This window comes from Barbus barbus, assembly GCF_936440315.1.
Source record: "Barbus barbus genome assembly, chromosome: 38".
Classification (NCBI taxonomy): Eukaryota; Metazoa; Chordata; class Actinopteri; order Cypriniformes; family Cyprinidae; genus Barbus; species Barbus barbus.
In genome coordinates this window covers 24,158,771-24,184,231 of record NC_136716.1, presented here as the reverse complement: position 1 = coordinate 24,184,231, position 25,461 = coordinate 24,158,771, and the positions used below count along the sequence as shown (strand labels likewise).

Below are 25,461 nucleotides of genomic sequence, written 5' to 3'. Positions count from 1 at the left end.
TGACAGTAATATTTCTATTTCAAAACATTTTGTTCAAAGAATCTAAAAAAAAATACTAATTACTATCAACATTGATCATAGTAAATATGTTAGTAGAGCAGCAAATCAGCGTATTAGAATAATTTCTGAAGGATCGTGCAGTACTGAATACTGTAGTAACGATGCTAAAAATCCAGATTTGCCATCACTGGAAGAAACTGGATTTTAACATATAACATGAAATTGTAGCCTAATATTTCACAATGTTACTGTTTTTATCTGACTATAAGAAAATGTTCGATCCTTACTTAAACCTTGAGCAGCATAATTCATTTTTATTTCCATATTTTTTTAAATGTCAAACCCACATTGTGCTGCTTATGCAAATCTGTGCATTTTGTGTACAGTAAATATGTAGATCATTATTTGCCCTATATGAAATATAACCTCTAAAATTGGAACGTTTCATAAATCTTTTCATAATTCAGCACTACATCAGTTAAATAAAACACTAACACATCCACAAACAGCCAATATAAATTAATTTCATTTTAAAGCTATTTTGTACAGAATGTTTTTAGAAGATTCAAAGGAACTCAACTAATAAACTATTTACTTGACCTTTGAAAACGCAGTATATCAGTTCACTCGCTAATGAAAGCACAATTATGGAGTTATTTGTGGGCACAGAGTTCCCACGCTGTTCAGAAAGGACGTCTTGCACTTCATTTCACCTCTCTGTATCCAGTTTCCTTCTCTTAGAGAATAAATTCATGACAAGCAAAGATAGCAGGGCAGATACAAACACAGCCACAAAAGACCAAACAGTACACATGCAATATATCCTAACAGAGCTCGTGTCAGCGCTTGAAATAAGATCAACGGGGAGCCCTGAACTAAACCAGCCATTATAGATGAAAACCTCATTCCAAACAAACTACCCACATCCTAGTCATTTTCTGTCACAGACATTTGAACAAATTCAGTCTTAAAATGAACAAGAAATTTTAAATGTAAGGAAACATGGCCTGCAGCCATCTCACGGCAAACATCCAGCAAAATACAACACAAATGACACCAAAACATCTTGGTTTCCCTTTTTTTTTTTTCCTCCAAGAATCACTGGGGCCTGTTGAAAACAGAGCCAGAGGTCATTCGGACCCCCAGTTTTTAGACGTACAGAAAATGCATTCAATTCAACCTCAAATGATACAAAAAAATTCGAACTTTAATGCAACGTGGAACATATTCTCCAATTTTATTTTGCACCAGTGCCATTTGATGGTACAGGTGGTAACTGATATTTAGGCAGGAACTAAGATGGTCACACTTAAAACAAGGCTTCTCTCCAACAAGAGGACACGAGTGAAGACCCCACACCCTTAAAATTCACCTCAAGCATGCATGCTTCATCTTTCACAGCAGCCTCAGGCTCACCTTGTATTTTATTAATAAATCTTGCATAAACTTAATTCAAAAATGTCAAACACTTCATCCATTTTTAATAAGAACGGGCTCAAACAGTAACAGAGTACAAGAGATGCTTGACATGCTGCTGTTATTGACCATGTTTACATTTTCTAAAGTTCTGGTTAAAACTAATCCAAGATGCATAAAACCATCATAAAATCTACAAACCAAGAGCAATCTCCTGGAATTATTAAAGAGGTTCACTCATTAATGCAATGATCCCATTAACGCAAAATAATGCAATGAACTGAAAATGTAGGCTTTTTCTTTTAATGTTTGTAAAATGGAAGGTGTTAAAATATGCACGTGGGTGTTATTTTGAATCATAAAACAAGACTGTTGGATTATTCTGATCGAGGTAATAAAGTTAATGTGTTTACATGACACTTATGTAACTGAAATGACTAAATTGAGATGACATTCATTGATGCTAGCGGCCCCAGGGCCCTAATAAGCATGTCATTAAGGGGCCTTCAGCTCAGCCTCCTGCACCTTTAGACCAATGCATGTCCCATTCATTCATGATTACATTCTAGGCACTACTACCAAAAACTAGACAAGAAAGCTTTTCCACAAGCATCATGAATTTCCAGATGTGGGGGAAAATAAATATTAAAGGAATAATTCACTCAACATATGAAATTCTGTCATTATCCACCTTCAAACCCTGTATGATTCAGTTTCTTGAGAAGAGCGCAGGACATGACAGATATGAAAACTGCATGGAAGTGAATGGCGACCAAGAAGAAGAGAATCAGGCATATAGGACTGGATCAACATGAAGGTGAGTAAAACAACAGAATTCCAATTCTATTCCTCTCAAATATTATCTGATATTTCCAAGTTTCCCATGACAGCCCTCTGGTTGCAGTTTGCAGCCACTGCAGGACAAAATACAACAAAATGTCGGAGCCTCCGCGGTCACATGACTGCTTTGTGTTTTGCTGCACGATTCGGGTCCGAAGGGACTGACAAAACCCGACTTTCACACCCCAAACAGCCATTAAATAAATCCAACTGTATAAACCAGACTTCAAATTCGGCGCACACAGCAAAACGGCTCCAAAATACCGTGTAAACGCTTCACGCACAGTCGGCCATTTTGTTGCATCCAAAGCTGCGCAGATTGACAGAAAAAAACAAATCTGTATCGCATAAAATCGGCGGTTGCATGGTAAAATTCGTACCGCTTCCTCGTCCTTCTCCATGCCGGTGGGCATCTGCGGCACGGTGCGGTTGATGGACGCGTACTCGTGCAGGTCTGGCAGATCCTCGCAGCGGAAAACGGGCAGCGGTTTGAGAGCGTCCAGCGCCCGCGCCCTGAACGACAGTTTACTCATTTTACTCTAGAAATCTATCCGATCCCCTCACAATCACCCATAAAACCGCCACAGATCTCATGGAGGAGGGTGGATGGAGTTGGAGAATGAGAAAAAAATAATAGAATAGAAGAGCTCCAGCGAGGAGAAGCAGAGGCGGGTGTGTGTGTTTTCTCTCTCTGCCTCAGTGCGCCATTCACAACATGGCGGACATTACAAACTCCTCAGAAGATCGCGCTCTTCCCTCCTCCCTCCCTCACACACTCACGTGAACGCGCTCCTCGGACATTCCAGCGCGGTCACGAAACATGCGCGCGCACGTGTATAAGCCTACATAATCATTTCATTAATGATCACTTTTTTTGCCATCCGTTGATTCAAAACCTAAATAAATTGTTATATCGTGCCTGCTAAATATATATTAATCAACATTAACAAATTGTACGTTTTAAATATGCTAATAAGATACTGGGTGTAGGATTTAACGCTAATTGATTTTATTTTTGCTCCACCAAAATCATATTATTTACACATTCAACAACCTCTGAGATAATAAATGCAAAACATTTGACAGCTACAGGCCGATTAAATATCTGGAAAATAGACTAATCGCAACATGAAAACATACACAATATATTTTGCCACACATTAGTTATGAATAGGCCTACTTTTATTGTTTCTGCAGTACATTATTTAAACACATATTGAGGTTTTACTGCCAATATATACATGCACTCATATATAAACTCTCTCACACAGACATAAACGCTGCTCCATATTTTTGTGCATGTTTGTACAAATAATAATGATAAAAATTAATTATATAGTAGTCAACATTTGAAGTGGAGCAAAAAAAAGTTGTCCTAAACAAGAATGCATTTTGGTTTTAGAACAACTTTGATGAAAGGTTTTCAATTGTTGACTAGTGTATATCAACTGTTGCATTTATATGCATGGACACTAATAATTACAATTCAACGCTAACTTGTTTCTTGTAGCTTTATTAGCCTATCTGTTAATGTCACGAAACTACTATTAGTCCATTACTGTTACAATCTGAACAAACTGTTCCACTCAGACTCTTGTGTTTGGAGACGGCGACCTCTTTTGGTCAAATCCAGATGCACCAATAAAATGAATGTGACTTCACTGCCAGAATACTGCAAACACTGCACAACAAGATCATTTTAAAGCTAATGAAGTGGTCTTGCCCAAAAACATACCACACTAAATAAGGAGTTAAGCAAAGAAATTGTTTTCAAGTTGAACAATTACGTTATAATACATGGTTTCTACAGATATGAAGTGAAATTTAAGACCTAATCCTGTAATGGAAGTACACATTATGTTACATACATATATGTCATATTTAATGTGTTTAATGTAAAAAAAAAGCTGTCATAAATGATATTTTTTACTACGATATACAGTGAACTTTTCATATCTGCAGGCAGACAATATTCCCACAAAACTACATCGCCGAGGTGTAAACATTTCTTCTGAAGCAATTTTCCGTCAGCTTTTACATACTTAAATCTGCATATTTTTGTGTACCTTTACAAAGGCCTATTTTATTTTTTACTTTTTAAATGCATGCATCAACTTTCATGTTAAATTATTACAATTTATCAATACATTTTAAGTTAGCAGTCACATTACATAATTACAACTGAGATTAATGTTTTAATATACAAATAAGAAATGTTGGGGGGATAATGCATGCTTTTTAACATACCCACCCACCAGTAATTCACTTAATGAGTAATTAATGCAGTAATTCACTTAATGAGAGAGTCATTGAGTCCTTCATTCAACTGATTCGTTTAGACCACTGAATCATTCAGTAACTAAACACCACCGAGTTGCTTGGAGGATGTGCTTTACTTCTGCTGTGATCCTTGTTTGGAACTATTTTTGTACAAAACAGTAAATAATGTGTCTAAAATGCAAGTAACTAACTAACTAACTTTAATTGTTTATTGAACTAAAATCAATGTAACATTTGCAATCGTGAGAATATTCAGCAAAATAGCTCCCTTGGCATGTTACTGAACTAGATCACGTTATTGCCTAAATAAACTTCATATTTTGAGTTTTTCAGAGTTTCTTTGTGTGCTGTTATGCTCATTTGTTTTGAAGTCAGGCAGCGCGGACAGTATTATGTCTGCACATCCTTATTAACCAACACTACAATTTATTCACACAATAATTAAACAATTAACCTACTTGATGTCTTCCTGATGACTAAAGTTCTTAAATTGTAGTCATTAACCTTATACACCCTAATATATATATATATATATATATATATATATATAGACCACGTTCTTGTTAGTAGGCCTATGCAGATGTCAGAAAGTGAGGAAAAGAGAAGTGAAATTAGGTAAAGAATTTGGCAAGTTGAATATTGACTAATGAACTTGCTCATCTGCAAGTATGCCACTTAGTTGCACGAATGCCACTTTTTGGTTTATATTTACACTTTATAACCTTCAGCTATACAGCAGTGTGCTGCTGTGTTTTTAAATACAACAGTCATAAACTATGGGATACTGTCACACACTGCACCCCACAAAACATTTGCTTGTTGAACTATGACATTATTAACATAAACTGCCTCGGAGCAGGAAGAGGACCTGAAACTGAGACAGTTTGAAAAGCAGGTCACTTGAAAGGCCAAACTGTTTTTCACTATAGGGTTGAGAAACATAAGCAAAGAAACAAAAAACAATATGCTTATGCTTCTTCAAGCAATCCCACCCTGTCATTTAAACTATAATAGCACAATAAAACCTACTATAAAAACCTCCCTCCAAGGCAAACTTTATAGTTTAAGGGTTTGGCCACAAACTGAAGTCAGTAGTTTTTAAATCACAAGACACGTTTAAAAAGAGAGTGTGACCTTCAGCAGGCCAGCAGCTCCATGGGGGATCGTCAATCAAGTTCTAGTATTTTAAAAGTCACTTTGGATAAAAAGCATGCGCTAAAGGTTAGTTAGAAAAAGCAGGGTCAGGACTATTTGATGACCACATAGCCCACATGGAAAGAACCTATATGAGGATATATGCGCATATATGAAACCTATATGCAGTATATATGCACATATATGATAACATATATGCTGCATATATGCGTATATATGCCACATATAGGCAAAATTGAGGTGCATATATGTGCATATAAAGGCCATATAGGTCTCCTGTATTGCTTCTTTATATCCACATATAAGCCCTATATGTACATGTAAATTTCGACATTTTGGGCTTTTATTTATGTTGTCTAGCAGCTATGGATTTTAATAATTTTACTAATATATAGGTAAACATATAGGTGCATATATGCACACATATATATACACATGCATATATGTACCTATATAGGTACATGTACGCATATATGTGTACATATATGTGCATATATGTACATATATTATAGGAAAACGGCCAATTTTATATATGTCACATATATTAAAAACATATCAAAACCTATATTAAAACATATATGTTTATATAGGTTATTTCCGTGTGGGAGGGTACAAGCTAAATGATGGTATAGCCATAATATCAGGGCAAATTTGGATATAAATTGACATAAAAAGGAAAATAAATAAATATATACATATACAAGTAAGCTGGTATAATGGCATATTTGATACTTAATAAAATTAATTCTAAAATATAAATCTTCCACAACATATCTGTGTCATATTAATAGCTTTTCAGACATACATTTTTATATTAAGACAAAATCACAAAAAACAAAAAACAGTAAAACAGCTAAAAGGGCACTGAACAAGTTCAGGCTTATTATTCATATTTTCAAGTTTTTAATTACAGGATGATTCGTCAGTCAAGGCAGAGAGATCATACTCAAGGCCTCAACTACAACCCAGACCATATGTCTATTAAACATTATTGTGAAAAATAATACACATATCTCCAAACAATGCACAATTAAAGCATGCAACACAACCAATCTTTTTTGTGCAACACAGAAATGCATCTATTCCAGCTAAAAACAAACATCTTAAACTGGTTTAGGCTACTAGTTTCAACTGGTCTCTCAGTTTGGCCAGCCTGGTTAATATAGCTAACCCCTTTTTAAAACCAGTCAACAGCAGCACAAGACCAATACAACGTTTTTGGCTGGTTTAAGCTATTTTAGCAGTAATACATTTATAAAACATAGTCATTTCTGATTTTATGCATATATAAAGACTGAAAAAAAATGTAGTCTACAATCTCCACTTGTGTTCAACTCCAGAGGTCCCAATAGGGAAAAAACTGGCACCAACTCAAGAACAACCCTTATTTAAAGAGGACCATCTTTTTAACAGCAATGCAGTCATAAAGTCAAGCCGACGTTGTGTGTTGTGTTCAGTCTATTACTGAACGTTTTCATGTTCATTTGTTATACAGATTGAATATTTAATACGGCAGAAGAGACACGACAGGCCACTAGATCTGCCAGGTTATTTACATCTCAACAGCTCTTGGCCAAACAGGGAACAATATAATCTGAAGCTAAAATCTATTAAAGCTTTAACCTAATCATTAAAAAAAGTTGTCTATAAAAACATAGTCGGAAAAGAGTAACTCACCCGTTTTTCCACCACCAGGGTGGATGGTGACAATTCATCTTAAACATGTCAAGACCAGATTCCCAAAACCATTCGAGAAGGACTTGTGGGGGGAGAAAGAGGACATACAGCAAACGCATGTCCAACTCTATAATCATCTTCTTTGGAATGGGATCTGGATCATTAATGCCGCAGAAAATCCGTCTCAATAAACCCGATGATCATATGATAATCTGCGCGTAAAAATCACCGACGGCCGCACCGTGCGCGCATCCGCTGCGCTTTCACTCTGAATTAAACTTCAATCGAGACTGCTGGCAAAAGTAGCGGCCAAACGTTTGTTTTACGATGAAGTCCAGCTCAATACCCAGTCCCTGGAAAGATCTGGTTGGACCACTAAAGGGTTAATAGGTTTTGCGTCTTCATTGGTTGGAAAGAGACACCGATCACCTGTGGAGAGCAGCGGGGTTGGCCGAGCGCTGAAAGAGGGCAGGAAGAGAGGCTGCTTTATAACTTTAAACAGACAGAGAGAGAGAGTCAAGACTTCATCTATAACCTAATGATACTGTATGTAATACAAAATTATTTCTTTATTTTTAATGTTAAGTTCAACATAATACATTATTAGCTTGTATTTTTTTAACATTAGTTATTTGTTACCAGTGTGATATTATATTATATTATTTGTTAACATTAGTTTGAACATTTTTATTAAGTATCATTAACAAAGGTTGTGTAAATGCTGTAAAAATACATTGTTCATTATTAGTTCATGTTAAGTTAATGCATTATAATGGTACCTTATTGTAAAGTTTTATCAAAATATTCCCTCTATACCCCTGAAATCATATGCAATGCTTAATATAACTACTTGTGCTCACAGCCTTAGAAGAAGCATGAGTGAACTGCAACATGAGCCCATCAAGGACTTGTCTCAACATGCAATCAAAACAGTTTATGACTTTTCACACCACAAAGCACTGCTGGCATCTATAACTTACCACTCTTCGATCCAATTCATAGTTGTCTCAGTGTTCATGGTGGAACATTTGAATGATTTAGGCATGCTTTTGGTGCATTTTGACATTGTGTTTTCACAGAATCATTATGCAGAAGTGATTGACTAGATTTAAATGCCAGCTTGTGCTTTGGGTTCAGGAAGTGAGAGTAACAAAGCAATTCACTCTGATAAAGACAGTCCAATTTGATTTCATGTTGAGGCCCAAGATTGCCTTCAGTTTTGTCCAAGAAATAGTGCAGAATCTTACATACTTATTTGATTTCATGTCACATTTATTAAATTAGCCTACATGTATGCATATTTGCAATTCTATTGATTAAACTATTTTTCAGCCATTACCTTCAGCATGTATGAAAACAATAGGAAAACCCAGACGTTTTAGGCTATTTAGAAATCCTAGTCAGGACATAGTTGGGGAAAAAAGAGGACATATGGTCTTCATAAATGTATTTAAAATCTTATAACTTCTTTTGTTTATATTTATATTTTCAGTAACACTTTAGAATAGGAAACACTTATTCACTATTAACTACGAACTTACTAACTTATTAATAGTTAGTAAGGTGGTTGTTAAGTTTAGGTATTGGGTAGGGATGTAGAATAAGGCGTTAATATGTGCTTAATTAGTACTAATAAATGGCTAATATTCTAGTAATATGCATGCTAATAAGCAACTAGTTAAGAAACCCTAAAATAAAGTGTTACCATATGTTCTTAACACATGTTCCTGATCTTATTGGGAATGATTTATTGTGCATGGTATTCTGAAACAGCTTTTCTTTTCTGGTGTGTGCTGATTTCATTTTATATGAGACATTATAGGTTGTGAAATGTTGATTCATGTGCTTTTTAAGTATTGCAATTTAAGTGACGTACATTTTTGATTGTCATAAATTACATTAAGCTTTTTTTTGGGGGCCTAAAAACGTGTAACTGCATACTTAAACCACTAGATAGTAGAGCCGTGTTCCTGCAGTGCCCATGTTTGTCTGACTGTAATGCAGTGCTATCTGACTCTCTTGTACCAAGTACCAGGTACTGTACCCAGTGGAAAACCCCCCAAAAGTGAGCCGTATTGAACCGTACCGTGCTGTACCATGCAGTGGAAAAGCGCCACTGTATACAGTGAGAGGTTGTTTGGGTGTTATGTAACACACTCCCTGGGGAAACAGCTACTTTCCTGCCCAACAACCCACCTTTTCTGTGCTCATCCCTGTCTAACAGTCTCTCTTCCTTGTTTTTCTCCTCTGTATTGTTTTTATTGTCTTCTACTTTGCTGTACTTCACTGCAATCCACAATAGAGGAAAAGTATTATACAAGATCTTTTGACTGTGCCCATGTTCTGTCACAAGTTTTATGCATAAACATCCTAATAAGCTTTAGTTGTGGATAAAATTACTGGATCTATTCTAATGCATTTTTTATATATGAAGTCCAGTAGGTTGTCACTCCTTGTTGTGATGCGGAATGAGATGGTCCTCACTGCAGAACACAAGATCCAGGGGGCGTGGTTGGATCTAGATCCAACTCCTCCCACCTTACATAGACCTAAACCTACCCATCCCCACCCCTAAACCTACCCATATCCACCCCTAAACCTACCCGTCTCCACCCCCTGATCCCTAAACCCACCCATCTCCACCCCTAAACCTACCATCTCCACCCCCTGGATGTGAATCCAACCCCACCCCCTGGATCTTTGTTCTGCAGTGAGGGGCTACTGGAGATTGCATAGCACTGGTCACGTGATTATAAGACATTGATCCACTTACGCCCTCTAGTGGTCACAGATAGATAGTATCTGGATGTTTGGTGAGTTGCATGAATGACATGTTCATTTTTAATTCACAACTGTTTTAAGAAACAGTTTACTAGAAATAATAATAATAATAATAATAAAGATTCTGTCATTATTTACTCGCCCTCATGTCACTTCAGATTGATTTTATTTCTTATTGCATATATCATTTTCATATAATAAAGTGAATGGGCACAAGATCTGCCCAAACATGACGAAACTACACAATATATTTGTGTGGGAGCCGCCATATGGTGGAGTGAAAGTAACACATGGTCTTTCACAGCGAGCGAAGGTCAAAGAGCAGAAGTGTGACTTCTCTAATCTTCTGTTACATTTAACTTTACATTTGCATTTATTCATTTAGCAGATGCTTTTATCGAATCCAACAACATAAGCAATTCATTTAGTTCATTCCTAAGTGACCTTTGACCTTGAAACTGTGGCTCTCAACTGGAGGGTTGTCTTTTGAATGAATGAATAAATAAATAAATAAAAATGGCACACAATGCTCAGATAAGATACTCCATTTGGTTAGATATAATTTATAATTTCTATATAGTTTCTATCCCAGTAGGCCATATACACTGAACAAAATTATAAACACAACACTTTTGTTTTTGCCCCATTTTTTATGAGCTGAACTCAAAGATCTAAGACTTTTTCTATGTACACAAAAGGCCTATTTCTCTCAAATATTGTTCACAAATCTGTCTAAATCTGTGTTAGTGAGCACTTCTCCTTTGCCGAGATAATCCATCCACCTCACAGGTGTGGCATATCAAGATGCTGATTAGACAGCATGATTATTGCACAGGTGTGCCTTAGGCTGGCCACAATAAAAGGCCACTCTAAAATGTGCAGGTTTACTGTATTGGGGGGGGTCCAAAATCCAGTCAGTATCTGGTGTGACCACCATTTTCCTCACGCAGTACATCTCCTTCGCATAGAGTTGATCAGGTTGTCCACTCCTCTTCAATGGCTGTGCGAAGTTGCTGGATATTGGCAGGAACTGGAACACGCTGTCGTATACGCCGATCCAGAGCATCCCAAACATGCTCAATGGGTGACATGTCTGGTGAGTATGCTGGCCATGCAAGAACTGGGATGTTTTCAGCTTCCAGGAATTGTGTACCGATCCTTGCAACATGGGGCCGTGCATTATCATGCTGCAACATGAGGTGATGGTCGTGGATGAATGGCACAACAATGGCCTCAGGATCTCATCACGGTATCTCTGTGCATTCAAAATGCCATCAATAAAATGCACCTGTGTTCGTTGTCCATAACATACGCCTGCCCATAACATAACCCCACCGCCACCATGGGCCACTCGATCCAAAACGTTGACATCAGCAAACCGCTCACCCACACGACGCCATACATGCTGTCTGCCATCTGCCATCTACAGTGAAAACCGGGATTCATCCGTGAAGAGAACACCTCTCCAAAGTGCCAGAAGCCATCGAATGTGAGCATTTGCCCACTCAAGTTGGTTACGACAACGAACTGCATTCAGGTGGAGACCCCGATGAGGACGACAAGCATGCAGATGAGCTTCCCTGAGACAGTTTCTGACAGTTTGTGCAGAAGCTTTTTAGTTATGCAAACCGATTGTTGCAGCAGCTGTCCGGGTGGCTGGTCTCAGACGATCTTGGAGGTGAATATGCTGGATGTGGAGATCCTGGGCTGGTGCGGTTACACGTGGTCTGCGGTTGTGAGGCCGGTTGGATGTACTACCAAATTCTCTGAAACACCTTTGGAGACGGCTAATGGTAGAGAAATGAACATTCAATTCACAGGCAACAGCTCTGGTGGACATTCCTGCAGTCAGCATGCCAATTACACGCTCCCTCAAAACTTGCAACATCTGTGGCATTGTGCTGTGTGATAAAACTGCACATTTTAGAGTGGCCTTTTATTGTGGTCAGGCTAAGGCACACCTGTGCAATAATCATGCTGTTTAATCAGCATCTTGATATGCCACACCTGTGAGGTGGATGGATTATCTCGGCAAAGGAGAAGTGCTCACTAACACAGATTTAGACAGATTTGTGAACAATATTTGAGAGAAATAGGCCTTTTGTGTATCTTAGACCTTTGAGTTCAGCTCATAAAAAATGGGGGCAAAAACAAAAGTGTTACGTTTATAATTTTGTTCAGTGTATTTTAGTATAATTGTGTGTGTGACATTTTTATTATTTAAATATCTATATATATTCATTATTATGTTGCATTTATGTTAAACTAGCTAAAAGAGAACTAGCTGAAATTAAATAATTATTTATTTTATTTTATTTCAAGTAACGATTTCCTGGTTTTAGTATACGTTTACTATAATAATAACCCATAGAAGCCAAGGAAAAAAAAAGAAAAGGCTGAAAACTGCAAGCTGAGCAGCTCTTTTCAAGTGCTATAAGTACCAAGAAAATTGTTTTAAAAAGGTTGAATTGTACTTGTTTAACCCCACATTTCCTAACAGACTTCTACTTAAATTGAATTCCTGTACTTTCATACATACTAAGCATGGGAATTCAGAAGCAGCCAAAGGTGTTTTTGCTTATTTTATAGCTAATTCTGTTTCATGTACAGATTTTTTTTTAGTAAAGTCATCATCACACATCATTAACAAATATTGAGCTGAGAGTAGACGGCCCAATGCACAAAACAGCTTTATATGAAGCTGTATATTTAAGATCTTTAAATATTTCCTTCAATCTAAACCCCAGAGCAAAAGAAAACAGTTGCAAAATGAATTAAAATCCATATTTATGGGTAGAAGAAAACAAATGCAATGAGGATTATATCTAATGTGGTGGGCAAATTAAAATGTGTCTGTTTATTTCTCTGCATATAATACGCATAGGCACATATTCAGCATTTTATCACATATCAGAATTATTGCAAAAAAGATATATGCATATAAAGAAACATAAGATAGTTCTGTCCAACTGTAATGGATAAAAAAAAAAAATCCATGCTGAATAATTGTCCAACAGAGGGCAGTCACTCCCTATTTTTTATTTACTGTATACGTAAACAGTGATAAAGGAAATATAATATTACAAATTTTCAAAGCTGTAAAAGAGTGCCTTTATCGCACCAGTGATGACTGTGGCAAGAAAAACTCCTTAACATGTCAAAGATCAAGCCAAAATGTCTCCAGCCTGTGTCCATATAATGCTTTTGTCTTGTTTCAAGACAAAATTAAGAAAAAACCCAAATTATAAACCCAAACTCTGACTTGAAACTGATTCTTAACGTGAAGCTCAGAACAAAGACACTATTGAAAGTGTCACCTGAACCGTATCTTGATCTCTTTTGAACACTTATTGATGTCAGATAAGAGCTAGTGTTGAGTTTCTCTGCTGAATGGACGTTTTTGACATTGACCCACATTATTTCCACTGACTGCTGCTGTCAGAATGTTCTGTGCATCACTTAAAACATGCGTAGCCTTTATAACAGAGTGAGAAAAGCCCTTGAACAGAAGTGAAAACTCAGTCCTCCATCTTCATTTACTGATGTCAGTTTGAAGGGTTTGGCAGATTGCACATCGCACCGTCATCAACATTATTTGCTTTGTACTTTACAAGGATTGAACACTTAAGACATATACTTAAAATATTTATCAGACTACAGACATCTGCAAATTAAATGAACTTTTTTATTCAGATTTTATTGTCAACAGTATACCGTTCAAAAGTTTGGGGTTTGGATTTTTTAAATTGTTTTGAAATATCTTATGCTCATCAAGGCTGCATTTTTTGATCAAAAATACAGTCAATATGATAATATTGTGAAATATTATAATATAAAACAGCTGTTTTCTACTTCAATATATACTTTTTTCCATTTTATGATGAATTCAGTAATAAATGAAATTGATATAAAATATAATTTTTTAACATTATAAATGACCTTACTGTCAATTTTGCTCAATTTAATCCATCCTTGCTGAATTAAAGTATTAATTTCATTCATATAAAAAGAAGCAGGACAGAAAATCTACAGATCAGACCATTTGAGATTACACTCCCTGCCTGTTTGCATTTTAGTCTTATGTGTGATTATTCAGGGCTGAAAAATGTATATTTTAAAATAGAATGTAGAGTTTATATAATCAGCTCATATTCATCTGATTAATGAAGGAATGAATGTGGGAGAATAGAGTAGAGGTGCTGATCTGTGCTTTTCTTTTTATAGTGGAGACTTTAAACTCCTTCGCTGTTCATCATGAGTAGGAGATCGCAAATAATACGCTGAAGATCCTGAAAAATGAATATAGCATCAACATATTAGTATGGATGCACACAATTTACCTGTCAGAAAAAGAAAAATCTGCATTTCTACATTCACGTTTATCTAAAGGATTTAAAGGGTCATGTGCATTTTCCATCTTTTCATTTTTTTCCTTAACATCCACTTATGATGCAATTAATTCACTGATCATTTCTCTCTGATCTCTAGAATTAAACAGGCTGTTGATAGCACAGATGAGTGATAGCGTTTTGGGATAAAATAATGGAGCCATGCTAACCAGTCAAATCTTGAACTTGCTAAGCAGCGATCTTCAGGCATTGTGACCTGTCGCTGACCCCTAACCGTAGCCCAGAACCCGGCCGTGATCCAGGCCTCATCGATACCCGAGATCCAGAAGTAGAGCCCGAGCTGGGGCCTCGAGAGGAGGCACGTGACGCCCGCTGCTGGAGGTTTCGGGAAATGGAGCGGTGTAGATTCTTGTTGGAGGAACAGGCTGCCATGCTGACCAGCCAAGGATGCTTAAGAGTTTCCTCAGCGGTCATCCGGCACTCGGGCTCAAGGGTCAGGAGACGATCGATGAAGCTTTTGGCCAATGCAGATACTGATTTCCATGGCTGAAAGACAGATTGGGAGAGAAAAAGTTTGCCAGTATAATTAAAGTCCATTTATATCTCCCCTACACCACAAACTTTCAGACTGTGAAAGGTATAAAACAAAACAAAATAAAACACTGAAATTTCAAACACTGAAAACGTGCCATACAGTAATAGGTAAGGTCAAAAATAACATACAATAAAATAAATCAACAGTGAAATATTCCATACAGTAAATAGTTAAGTTCAAAAACAAAATAAAATAAAATTCTGACAGATGTGAGCGTGACACAATAGTCTTGAAAAGACTCCAAGTAATGAAAAATCTTTAGCAGAATACTTATATTGATCTCTGAATCAATAACTCAGTAAGTTTGTAGCTCAGTCCAGCAAACCCTCCTGCCCACATTTTACCTGCATGAAATCGACTCATTGCTGGTTTTGCATTCAGTCTGTGTTTAGAACAGCACCAACTCATTACCGGTCTAAGAGCCAACACATCACGCTGTAAATGTCACTGCGTACACAGACACGGATTCTGCTGGGATGGAGGCCGGACCGCCGTCTTCTGACCACCAATGACCTGTGCCACCGACGCTTCTGCCTCTTAAGCTGCATTAGATATACAACATGGCATTTTCGCCTCGTCGCTGTCTGAATGTGAGGACATTAGTCAATAAATGCCAGCGGTTCTCAATAGATCTGTGACTCATCGCTAATGTGAAGTTAATAACTACCTCTGGCATAAGAGAAGCACTCAGAGGATTTTATTCTATGGTAAAACAGGACGAAAAACAAGAACAAAATGCAAGAGTAAACACTGTGAATTGCAAAAAGTTGATAAAATAGGTGATTATGATTATAATTTGGATGAGCGACGAACAGGAAGATGGCACATTGTAAACATCCTACATTTAGAAGAATACACAAAAGTACCTGGAATAATTATTTGGAATGAACATCTTTCTTTCTTTCATAAAATTAAATAAAATAATAAAAAATAAATATTAATTGACTAATATTTTTTTTTTTAGCAAAACTAATAAATAACTAAATTATATGGTGAATATTAAAACCAATAATTACAATTAAATAACAATAAATAAATAAATAAATATTGATTGACTAATAAAAAATAATTTTAAAAAACGAATAAATAGTTAATAATTATTTAGTAAATATTATGACCAATAATTACAATTAGATAAACAAACAAATAAACATAAATCGGTAGTTAGTGAAAGAAAATCCTTGCTGAAATGTGATGTAATTGAAGTGGCCAAACTAATAAGGCAGAAATGCAATCCATGTTTTTGTTAAAAAATAAACTTCATCCATTAATTTCTAACACTGGGATTCTTCAAAAGGTTATACAAAGCAACAGGACAATAAATACTGAAAAAATGTTAGAAAAAGTGTAAAATATTTGTTTTTGCAATATCAATAAATTGTATTTTTTAATAAATATTATTAATACAATTCATCATAATTATTAATAAAACACCAAATAATTGTTCTGAGTAAGATTTATCTATTTATTGAACATTTATATAAACATTAAAATGACTGCAGAAGTAATATTATGATTTTAACATCTTTTCCCTTACACATTATTTGCATGGACTGCAAAAGTTGATGATAACTGGGTGCTACTCTGAAGTCAACATGAGGTCACATGACAATATCGCATTATGATGCACATTAAACCGTCTCAATGTAAGTAATAAGCTAGTATTCCATTCTGAACACAACTTTTCTCACTCCCACACATTCAGTAAGGACAATTAATCAGCCTTGAAATTGACAATTGCAAGTCTGCTGCTGACAAATGAATTTTAAAGAGCAGGTTTCATTCAAACCCACACAGAAACACTTTCAAAAAAAAAGAAAACGTGTGTGAGTTTTACAAGAAAACATTAAAGTACATTAGTCTTGCTGCGGTCTGTCAACCGAAGTAAAGAATCCAGCAATTTCATCAAGAAAAAGAGAGAAATCTGACATCAATAAAACATAGCGAGAGCCAAATGACTATCTCTGGTGTTTTCTGCAGTCCAATCTATCATTCTGTCCTGCCGAGTGATTGTGCATTCATGTGGTTAAATATATATGTATATATATCTGTGCAGAAGTGTGGGTCCATGCTCTGCGTGCGTGCATGTGTTTAACCTATAAAGGACAGCCGACTAGTTTCTAATTAAACACCATAGAACTGCATTTGAATTCACAACGAGATGCAGATAAAAAATGAATCCTGAAATGAGGTTTTAATGAAAAAAGTCCTTATTTGAATACTTTGTTGTTTTTGGGTTCTCCAGAGTCTTTAATAAGTGTGTGCGTATCATCTGTGTAGTATTTAATGAGAGCGATCATCAGGTCAAACGAGTGAGATGAAACACATTTGAGCTGAATTATCTCCGGTGTGTTCGGCGCACAGCGTGTCGCCACTGCGAGATGTTGTTATTAACTTTAACATTAATATACATGTAATACAAGTAGGCGAAGAACTTAAAAATAGAATGAAAATTAAAAATCCATGGAAACACTAATCAGAAACCAAGTAGGATATTAATAAATAAGGAAATCTAAAACAACAACAAAACCGCATGTACCAATTTCTTGTTTTTTTTGTTGTTTCAAAAAATTTTTTGAGTAAAAATCAAATTTGCACTTTGCAGATTTGCATGTAGTTTTTGAAATGCTAATGTTAAAAATATTTTTGGAAATTTTGTAGTTAATGTTTTGGGAGAAAATACTATTTCAGTCTTTCTACATTCATGTTTAATTTACTTGCCATTTCTGTGTGTATTTTATTTTTATTATTATAAATTTACTAGCAATTTCTGAGTGAAAATTATTTCAAAGTATTTTTTTTAGTGTGTGTTACCACTTCTTTATTTATTAAATTATATAATAAATTTATAAAAAAGTAGTACAATTTTATTGGTCTTTTATAATTTTTAGCAATTTAATCACTTTCATTTGTTATGCTTTTAGGATAAAAAAAAAAAAAGTCTAAATTCTTTTTAATTTGGGAACTTCAAACATGTTATCAAGAGTGATTATTTGTGAAACCTAGAAATTCTGAAGTAAAAACGGTTTAAATTAAATCCGACTTATTTTTTTATTCTACAAGAACACGGGACAGCTTCAAACAGATGCATGGTAAAGCTGCACACAAAAGAAATGAAAACAATAAATACTCAATGCAATTATCCAAATGGGTCAAACGGCCAGACTTTAAGCCCATTAAGAGTAACCGCAGGTGCAGTCCTGTGGCTTTATAGCTTGTGTATCTATGCAAAGGAATGACATGGTGGATATTAACCCACTTATTACAGTCTTGCTTTACAGCTAACAATTATATTGTGACTCAGTAGTCCCAAACCAAAAAATAAAAAATAATAATTCCCACATGTGTCTTATTACTCTCTATGAGCAGCAGGATTACAAATAGCTTTATAGTTAATGTTCTTTCTCTTCAAGAGAACAGCAATTATTGTTGTACAATTGCACCTATAATTTCACAGCTCTAGGGGCTGGAAGTGATAAAGAAATGGGTGTGCCTGTGTGTTTGCAGTTTAAAGGTGATAAAAGCCCTGTGGTGAATCTCCTCTCCCCTCTGATTACCACCTCTCACCTCACACACACACACACACACACACACACACACACACACACACACACCCTTGAGACGAGGCGAGTGGACGTGGTGTGGGTGGGCGACGCATCAGTCAGGTAGCTGGTGGCTGTTTACACAGGTGACCGTATTTCACCTTCCCACACACACAAACTCTGTTTGCCCTTTAATTCACACTCGGTTGTATTTTTCATCTCTCTGCTGGGTCATTCCAGGCATCTCCGTGCTGGTGGTCTGGTTAGGCCATCATAAGCTCCATTATGATGAGGGTATTCAATATAAAAATGAATATACTATCATTACAGTAGCCCCAAATATTTGCATACTTAAGGCACAGTTAGAAATGTATGAATGCCATTATGGCATTAGATAAAATATATATTTTGGTTCAAATGTTTGGGGACGGTAGATTTTGAAACAAAACACTTTGCATGCTGCATTTATTTGATTAGAAATGGCCTACAGTAAAAACAGTAATTCCGTGAAATATCATTACAATTTAAAATATCTATTATAATAATTTTAAAATAATAATAATTTAAAAAAGGAATTTATTCCGTATGATGTAAAGCTGAATTTTCAGCATCATTACTCAAGTCTTCAGTGTCACATGATCCTTCAGAAATTAATTTAATATGCTGATTTGCTGCTCAAGAAACTTTTGTTATAATTATCAATGCTAATATTTTTGTAGAAATTGTGAAAAAAAAAATGTTTTCAGGATTGTCTGATGAAGATTACAGTCTGCTAAAGAAAAGATCTGTATTTTTTACATATGCAAAATATTCCTGATAGCACACATACATCACAGAGACATCTATTTGACATCTGCATTTAACATCTGCAAGGTATATTTTTTAGTGTTTGATCATCTGCAATACGTCTATTGGACGTTTCCAATCAGATGTCAAACAGACATATATTAGATGTCTCTAAGATGTATATGATTTAGAATGTATGTAAAACTGACATCTTACAGACGTCTGTCAGATGTTTGTGCACAGCGGATGCTTTCCAGATCAACAGATTACTGTGATGTTTTTATCAGCTGTTTGGACTCTCATTCTGACGGCACCCATTCACTGCAGAGGATCCACTGGTGAGCAAGTGATGTGATGCTACACAAGAAACAAACTCATCTACATCTTGGATGGCCTGAGGGTAAATTCAGCACATTTTCATTTTGACTGAACTGTTCCTTTAAAACACACAAATAAAAACACATATTGTGTGAGGAAAAGCATTGTGACACTCACATCTCCATGGAAACTGTAGCTACCCCTGAGAATGGCCCTGAAGAATCGCGGTCGGCTGCTCTGGTCGAAGGGCAGCGAGCCGCTCAGCAGTATGTTAGTGATGACTCCCAGCGCCCACATATCCACAGCGCTGCTACAGGGTCTCTGCGCCAGCATCTCAGGGGCCAGGTACTCCGACGTGCCGCAGAGCGTCCTCACAGCCCAATCTTTAGCCTGAAAGCTCTTCTCAGCATCTACAGAGTCAAAATTTGCATCCTGAGTCGTAACAGCTGTATCTTCTCTGATCTGAAATGCCACCGCCGTCTTGTTCTCCCAGCAAGCGAGTCCAAAGTCTGTTATGATCAATCGCGAGTCCTGTCCCGGATGGTAGTACAGCAGGTTTGAGGGTTTGAGGTCTCTGTGGATGACGCCCAGCATGTGTAGATAGTGCAGCCCCCTGGACACCATCATCAAGGCCTTGGTGGCGTCTCGTTCTCTGAAGGGTCCTCGGGTGACCACGTGCTCCAGGAGCTCTCCTCCAGTGGCCAGCTCCAGAACCAGATAGATGCGATGCTGCGTCTCGAACACCTCGGCCAGGCGGATGACGTTGTTGTGGTTCACCCGTCGCAAGCTCTGCCTGACAGGCCTCGTGATCCTCCCGACTTTTGACCTCCAGAAGTTTGATGGCGAAGGGTTGGTGTGTGCGTCTGTGTTCAGCATGAACCACACGGCTGAAGCTGCCACGGCCGATCAGAGCCTTGATGTCATACCTAAAACAGACATGAACACCTGTGAGATACTATTTTTAGTCGTATTTTGAGTTATAATATTTTTTTTTTATATTTTGCATTTTCATTTTAATTTGTGACAACTTTAATAATTTGGTTGTGTTTTGTATTTTTTTTACGTTTTATATAACTGTCTATAATATTTTTTATTATTTAAAAAAAAAAATACAATTTCTTTTTAATTTTAGTTATTTTTTAATAGTTTTGTTGTTAACACTTTATTTTAAGGCGTCCTTGTTACACGTTACATGTACTTACTATTATAATAACAATAAACTATGCATAATTACATGCAAGTAGCCCTAAGACAAACCCTAATCCTAACCCTAACCATATAGTAAGGGCTTGTAGTTAATTAATATTACTCAGTACTTAAATGTATAATTATACCGTAACAAGGACACCTTAAAAGAGAGTGCAACAATTTTTTATTTAAATGTGTTGATATAGTTTTTATTACTTTTTATTTTAGTTATTAAATTACAAGGTTATTCATAGTATTAGTTTTATTAATATTTCAAATTAGTTTTTATTTTCATATTTTCTGTTTTAATTTTAGGTAATCTTGTGTGTGTGCTTTTTGTCATTTTTATTTATTTATTTTTTACATCAAGCTAAACTAATACAATTGAGAATGGTGCCTTGGCAGATATCTGACATAAGTTTAAGATCTTTTTGTATTTTGTTTTATTTGAATTCCAGTTAAAGTAACATGTTTTATGGTTTGAGTTGTAGTTAACTATAATAACCATGCATGTTAAACTAAATGAAAATGAGAAATGTTTCCTTGGCAACTAGTATGCTTAAACTAAGGTTTTAATTAAAAATATATTTTTTAGATCTTATTTTTCATTTAAGTTATTGTTTATTTTATTTCAAGTATCACAAATATTTTAACAGTTTTATTTGAGTTAACTTTAATGACTCTAATGCACAGAAGCATCTGCTATGAAAGACTATTGTGTTGCAGTAAATGGATGCAACAAATTAAATTACATCACATTATTTCATAAATGAGATTTCATTATTACTTTTAGGCTGGTATTAAATGCTGTGAGTGGCACTGGTGGACTAATACATATAATAAAACATTTAATAGCAGGGATCTGTAATTGACACGTCATGTTTGATATCTTAATTCTGCCATCCAGTCTAAAATAAAGTTTATGGCATTGTGAAGAATTCTTCATAAAGGTTATGTTAGGAATTAAATACTAACTTTGTGCTTACTGCATACTTTTGAAAGACATTAATGCTTTTAAACAGAAAGGACACATTAAAATCGATCAAAAGTGACAGCAAAGACATTTATAATGTTACAAAATATTTTATAATCCTGAAATAAAAGATATTAAAATAGAAAGTGGTTATTTTAAACCGTAATAATATTTAATATCAATGCAGTTTTTACTGTATTTTTTTAGCAAATAAATGCAGACTTGGTGAGACTTGAAAACTTCAAAAACATAAAAAAAAAATATCTTACCGCCTCCAGATGTTTGAATGGTAGTGTATAAAACAACATTTTGGCTTAACTTGCAAATGCATACAGAAAATTCACATAATGTGTGCAATATAGCGTACAATCTGCATATTACTTGTACTACTTTTGCAGTACGGCAGATGCTATCCTGTAAACCCAACATCAGTGATGATGACGCTGTGACGCGTGGATCAAACTTTGCACGAAACTTTGCATTAGGATTCGTTCCTAGACAAAAAATCTTCACAGATCGTCCTGTTGGATAAATGACTTTGGGTTGGGTTGAAGAGCACACGACTGCAGCATTTTCAGCACAAGTGCAACAACTCGCACCTGAGTGACGGCTGTTTGATCCACGGCTATTTCAGGGGCCTTTTAACAACACCATCATTGCCTTGTAACAAAACAAAGAAAGCTTGATCACCTATGGATAAATCCATATATATCTTGTAACACCTGTCACAGTAACAGTTTGAAACTGATACAGTTATGTTTATATAGCTATGAAAAAGGCAGGGTTTTATTATTAAATAAATAAATAAATAAAAAGATGAGCACAGTAAGAAACTTGCTTGTAAGTTGCATTTTGTCTTGTGAATCCCTGAAATAAAATACAACACAATAAAATGAAATGCAATAAAATAAGCATACATTTAAAATTATAATAATGTTGCATTTTTTTAAATTTCTACTTGCAAACACTAAACAAGTCAAATCTATAAAGACAAATGACTAAGTTTAGAAAAACGTTAATTATCAGTAAAAAAATTGTACAATTTCCTGAAAATGAGCCATGACCCTTCATGTAGGCTTAGAAGATGGGAAATTTATGGAACATTAATATTAATGGAATATATTCATAGACAAATATCCACCCAATATAGACCATGTTCATTTTAATGGCATTTTTTCCAATAATCATTAAAATTTAAATGACAGTCCGCCGAAGACTGGACAGTTCCCAGTTCATAGGAAGGTCAAATTTCACAAAAGATATATGAACACTTGTGAGATACTATAGTTTTATTCATATTTTGAATGTTTTTATTTTTAGATTTTCCATTTTCATTTTAGTAACATTTCTAATAATTGTTGCATTTTTTTTGTCAGTGTAATTTTTTACTTAAATAAATTGTTTATAGCTTTTTTTTATTAATGTTAATATATTTTTTATAACTTTTTATTTCAGCTTTAGCTATTTTAGTTACAATGTTATTAATAGTATTAGTTTTTAGATTTTCTGTGTTCATCTTAATTCTAGTTACATTTTTTATAATTTTGCTGTGTGTAGTAATTTTGATTATTTTTCCTTAAAAAAAAAACATATACAATATATATCTAAACTAATAAAAAAAATTATGTTGCCTTGACAGCTATCTGATATAAAATAGGTTGAAGTTTTTATTTTTTTAATTTCAGAAAAGATGTCAGTTTTTACTCCTAGACTAATTATATTGCGTTTTTATCCTTTTTAGCTAAAAAGTAAAAAAAATAATATAAACTATTGAACATTTCTCCTCAAATTCTTCCAAAACCAAACCATTAATTCTAAATCTAAGGAATTTCAGTAGAAGCTTCAAAGACAAAGTTGATATTTAAATGCAACAATTACAAACTTCATTAATACTCATGCATTATAAAAGAGCAACAAGCTAGTAATACAATCCCAATTACAAATCAGTCTAACGCAGTAAAAAGCACACTGTATAAGCCACAAAGACTCATCAGAACAAGCCTCACAATTCTGTAAGATTCAGGCTAAAATGGTGAAGGAGTGGGCAATTCTTTTCTGAAGATCACAACTCCTGTGAGCTGTAATATATATATATATCTGCATAATCCAGCTAACAGCTGATCTTTATTCACAAAAAAGCACAAAGCCATTTCCCATCACATTTAAGTGTGCTGTAAATGAAGCTGAATAGAATGAGAATCTTTCTGTTCAGCCTGATAATAATACTGAGTCATACCGTCTGGATCCTCACTGCTGGATATAATGAAAAAAACATCTGATGGCATTATAATGACACTTTAAAATAATATTAATATACTGAATGCACCTTCAGACGGCCACAATGGATAAAACTGATGTTTAAACACTCTGCCTCTGTCATTTTCAATGCCTCCACTAGAGTGCAATATTGAGTTTTCTATGTTCATGAAATTTGATTGAAATAAATGGATGAAGAGCGTAATTAACTTGTTTTGACTGCTGCGATCATCCATCGTAATCCCCAGATAATCCAAACCTAATCCATTGCCTAATCTGAAACCTTAATTGCCATGGAAACGACACAATACCGAGGAGCCCAGCAATTTTGGGCAGATTTACACTCATATGAAGTGCCTGTTGTGTTTTGCTTATGATGTCACTTATCAGGCAGCATGATAAATGCAGTCAACACACATGACAAAGTGAATAATCAGACTCATTTATAATCGTTCAGATGGAGTTGGCAAGAGAAACTTGAATTACTAACCTTTGTCTGGTACAAGGACTTATCATTGATAAACAGGAAATGAGCAGGAGGGGGATGCCAGCATCCTGTCTTATGAAATGCATCGCTATATTACACTCCTAACTGCAAGTATAAAATCGATACGAGTGCTCAAACAGTCTTGAGACTGAACAGTTCAGCTAAATGCACTCATATGCTCAAGCTGAAACAATTTAAAGCAATTTTGTCTTGAAAAATATCAGCCGAGTCTGGATGTTCAGAAACCTGGCTTACTATACACTGCAAACATCATTCTAATAATAAAAAAAGCAAGTAAAACAGTAGGATTTATTCAGTGATGAATTAACTCTGATGTATGATGTCCACAAAAGTGGACAGATCGTTTTTTAAATATTTATGGTGTGATGGTACTTCCAAACCACCATGGGTGATAACCTTTGACCCTTTCTTTTAATTATATATGTCTGCCCTCATTACAATATTTCACACCTTAAATGCATGGTGACATATGCAACTCATTCAAAATCTGAAATATTTTTTTTGATAAATATAAAATTAATAAATAAATGGGCAAATTAATAAATACTTAATACTTTTTAATAGATTAAAATATTAAATGAAATATTAAATTATAAATGTACTCTTGTTTGAAAGAAAAGAAATAGCATATCTTCCTTCGTCATTTATTAATTAATGCATCAGATGGTTAAATAGAAGTATCCTACATTATTGTCTTTGCATGTGGCATCCAATTATTATCTTGAAAATAGATATGGCTATTTTATATTTTTCATTCAATTTTGTGTTAAAATGTAAAGCTCTGGCAGTCTGATCAA

General features: G+C 35.2%; 1 protein-coding gene and 1 pseudogene across 3 annotated transcripts in view; both read right to left on the bottom strand.

The window, feature by feature from the left end:
* The window catches only part of LOC306857875 (enhancer of polycomb homolog 1-like), a 37,863-nt gene extending 30,154 nt beyond the window's left edge, over nucleotides 1–7,709 (bottom strand). The window contains exon 1 of one of the 2 annotated variants that reach the window (XM_079398137.1): nucleotides 7,369–7,709. Coding sequence is in view for 1 of the 2 variants with exons in the window: in XM_079398136.1 (XP_079254262.1) it covers nucleotides 2,637–2,789 (153 nt within the window). In the remaining variant the exon portion in view is untranslated. Of the gene's footprint in view, nucleotides 1–2,636; nucleotides 3,039–7,368 lie in introns of those variants that run through there. The other variant, XM_079398136.1, reaches the window with a different exon arrangement.
* Nucleotides 7,710–14,726: 7,017 nt separating this feature from the next.
* LOC306857483 (serine/threonine-protein kinase H1-like) lies at nucleotides 14,727–24,185 on the bottom strand (annotated as a pseudogene). The gene is made up of 4 exons: nucleotides 24,137–24,185; nucleotides 22,340–22,394; nucleotides 19,917–20,665; nucleotides 14,727–15,044 (listed from the first exon to the last, which is right to left on the bottom strand). The product of its transcript is annotated as a serine/threonine-protein kinase H1-like (transcript).
* Nucleotides 24,186–25,461: the final 1,276 nt, after the last annotated feature.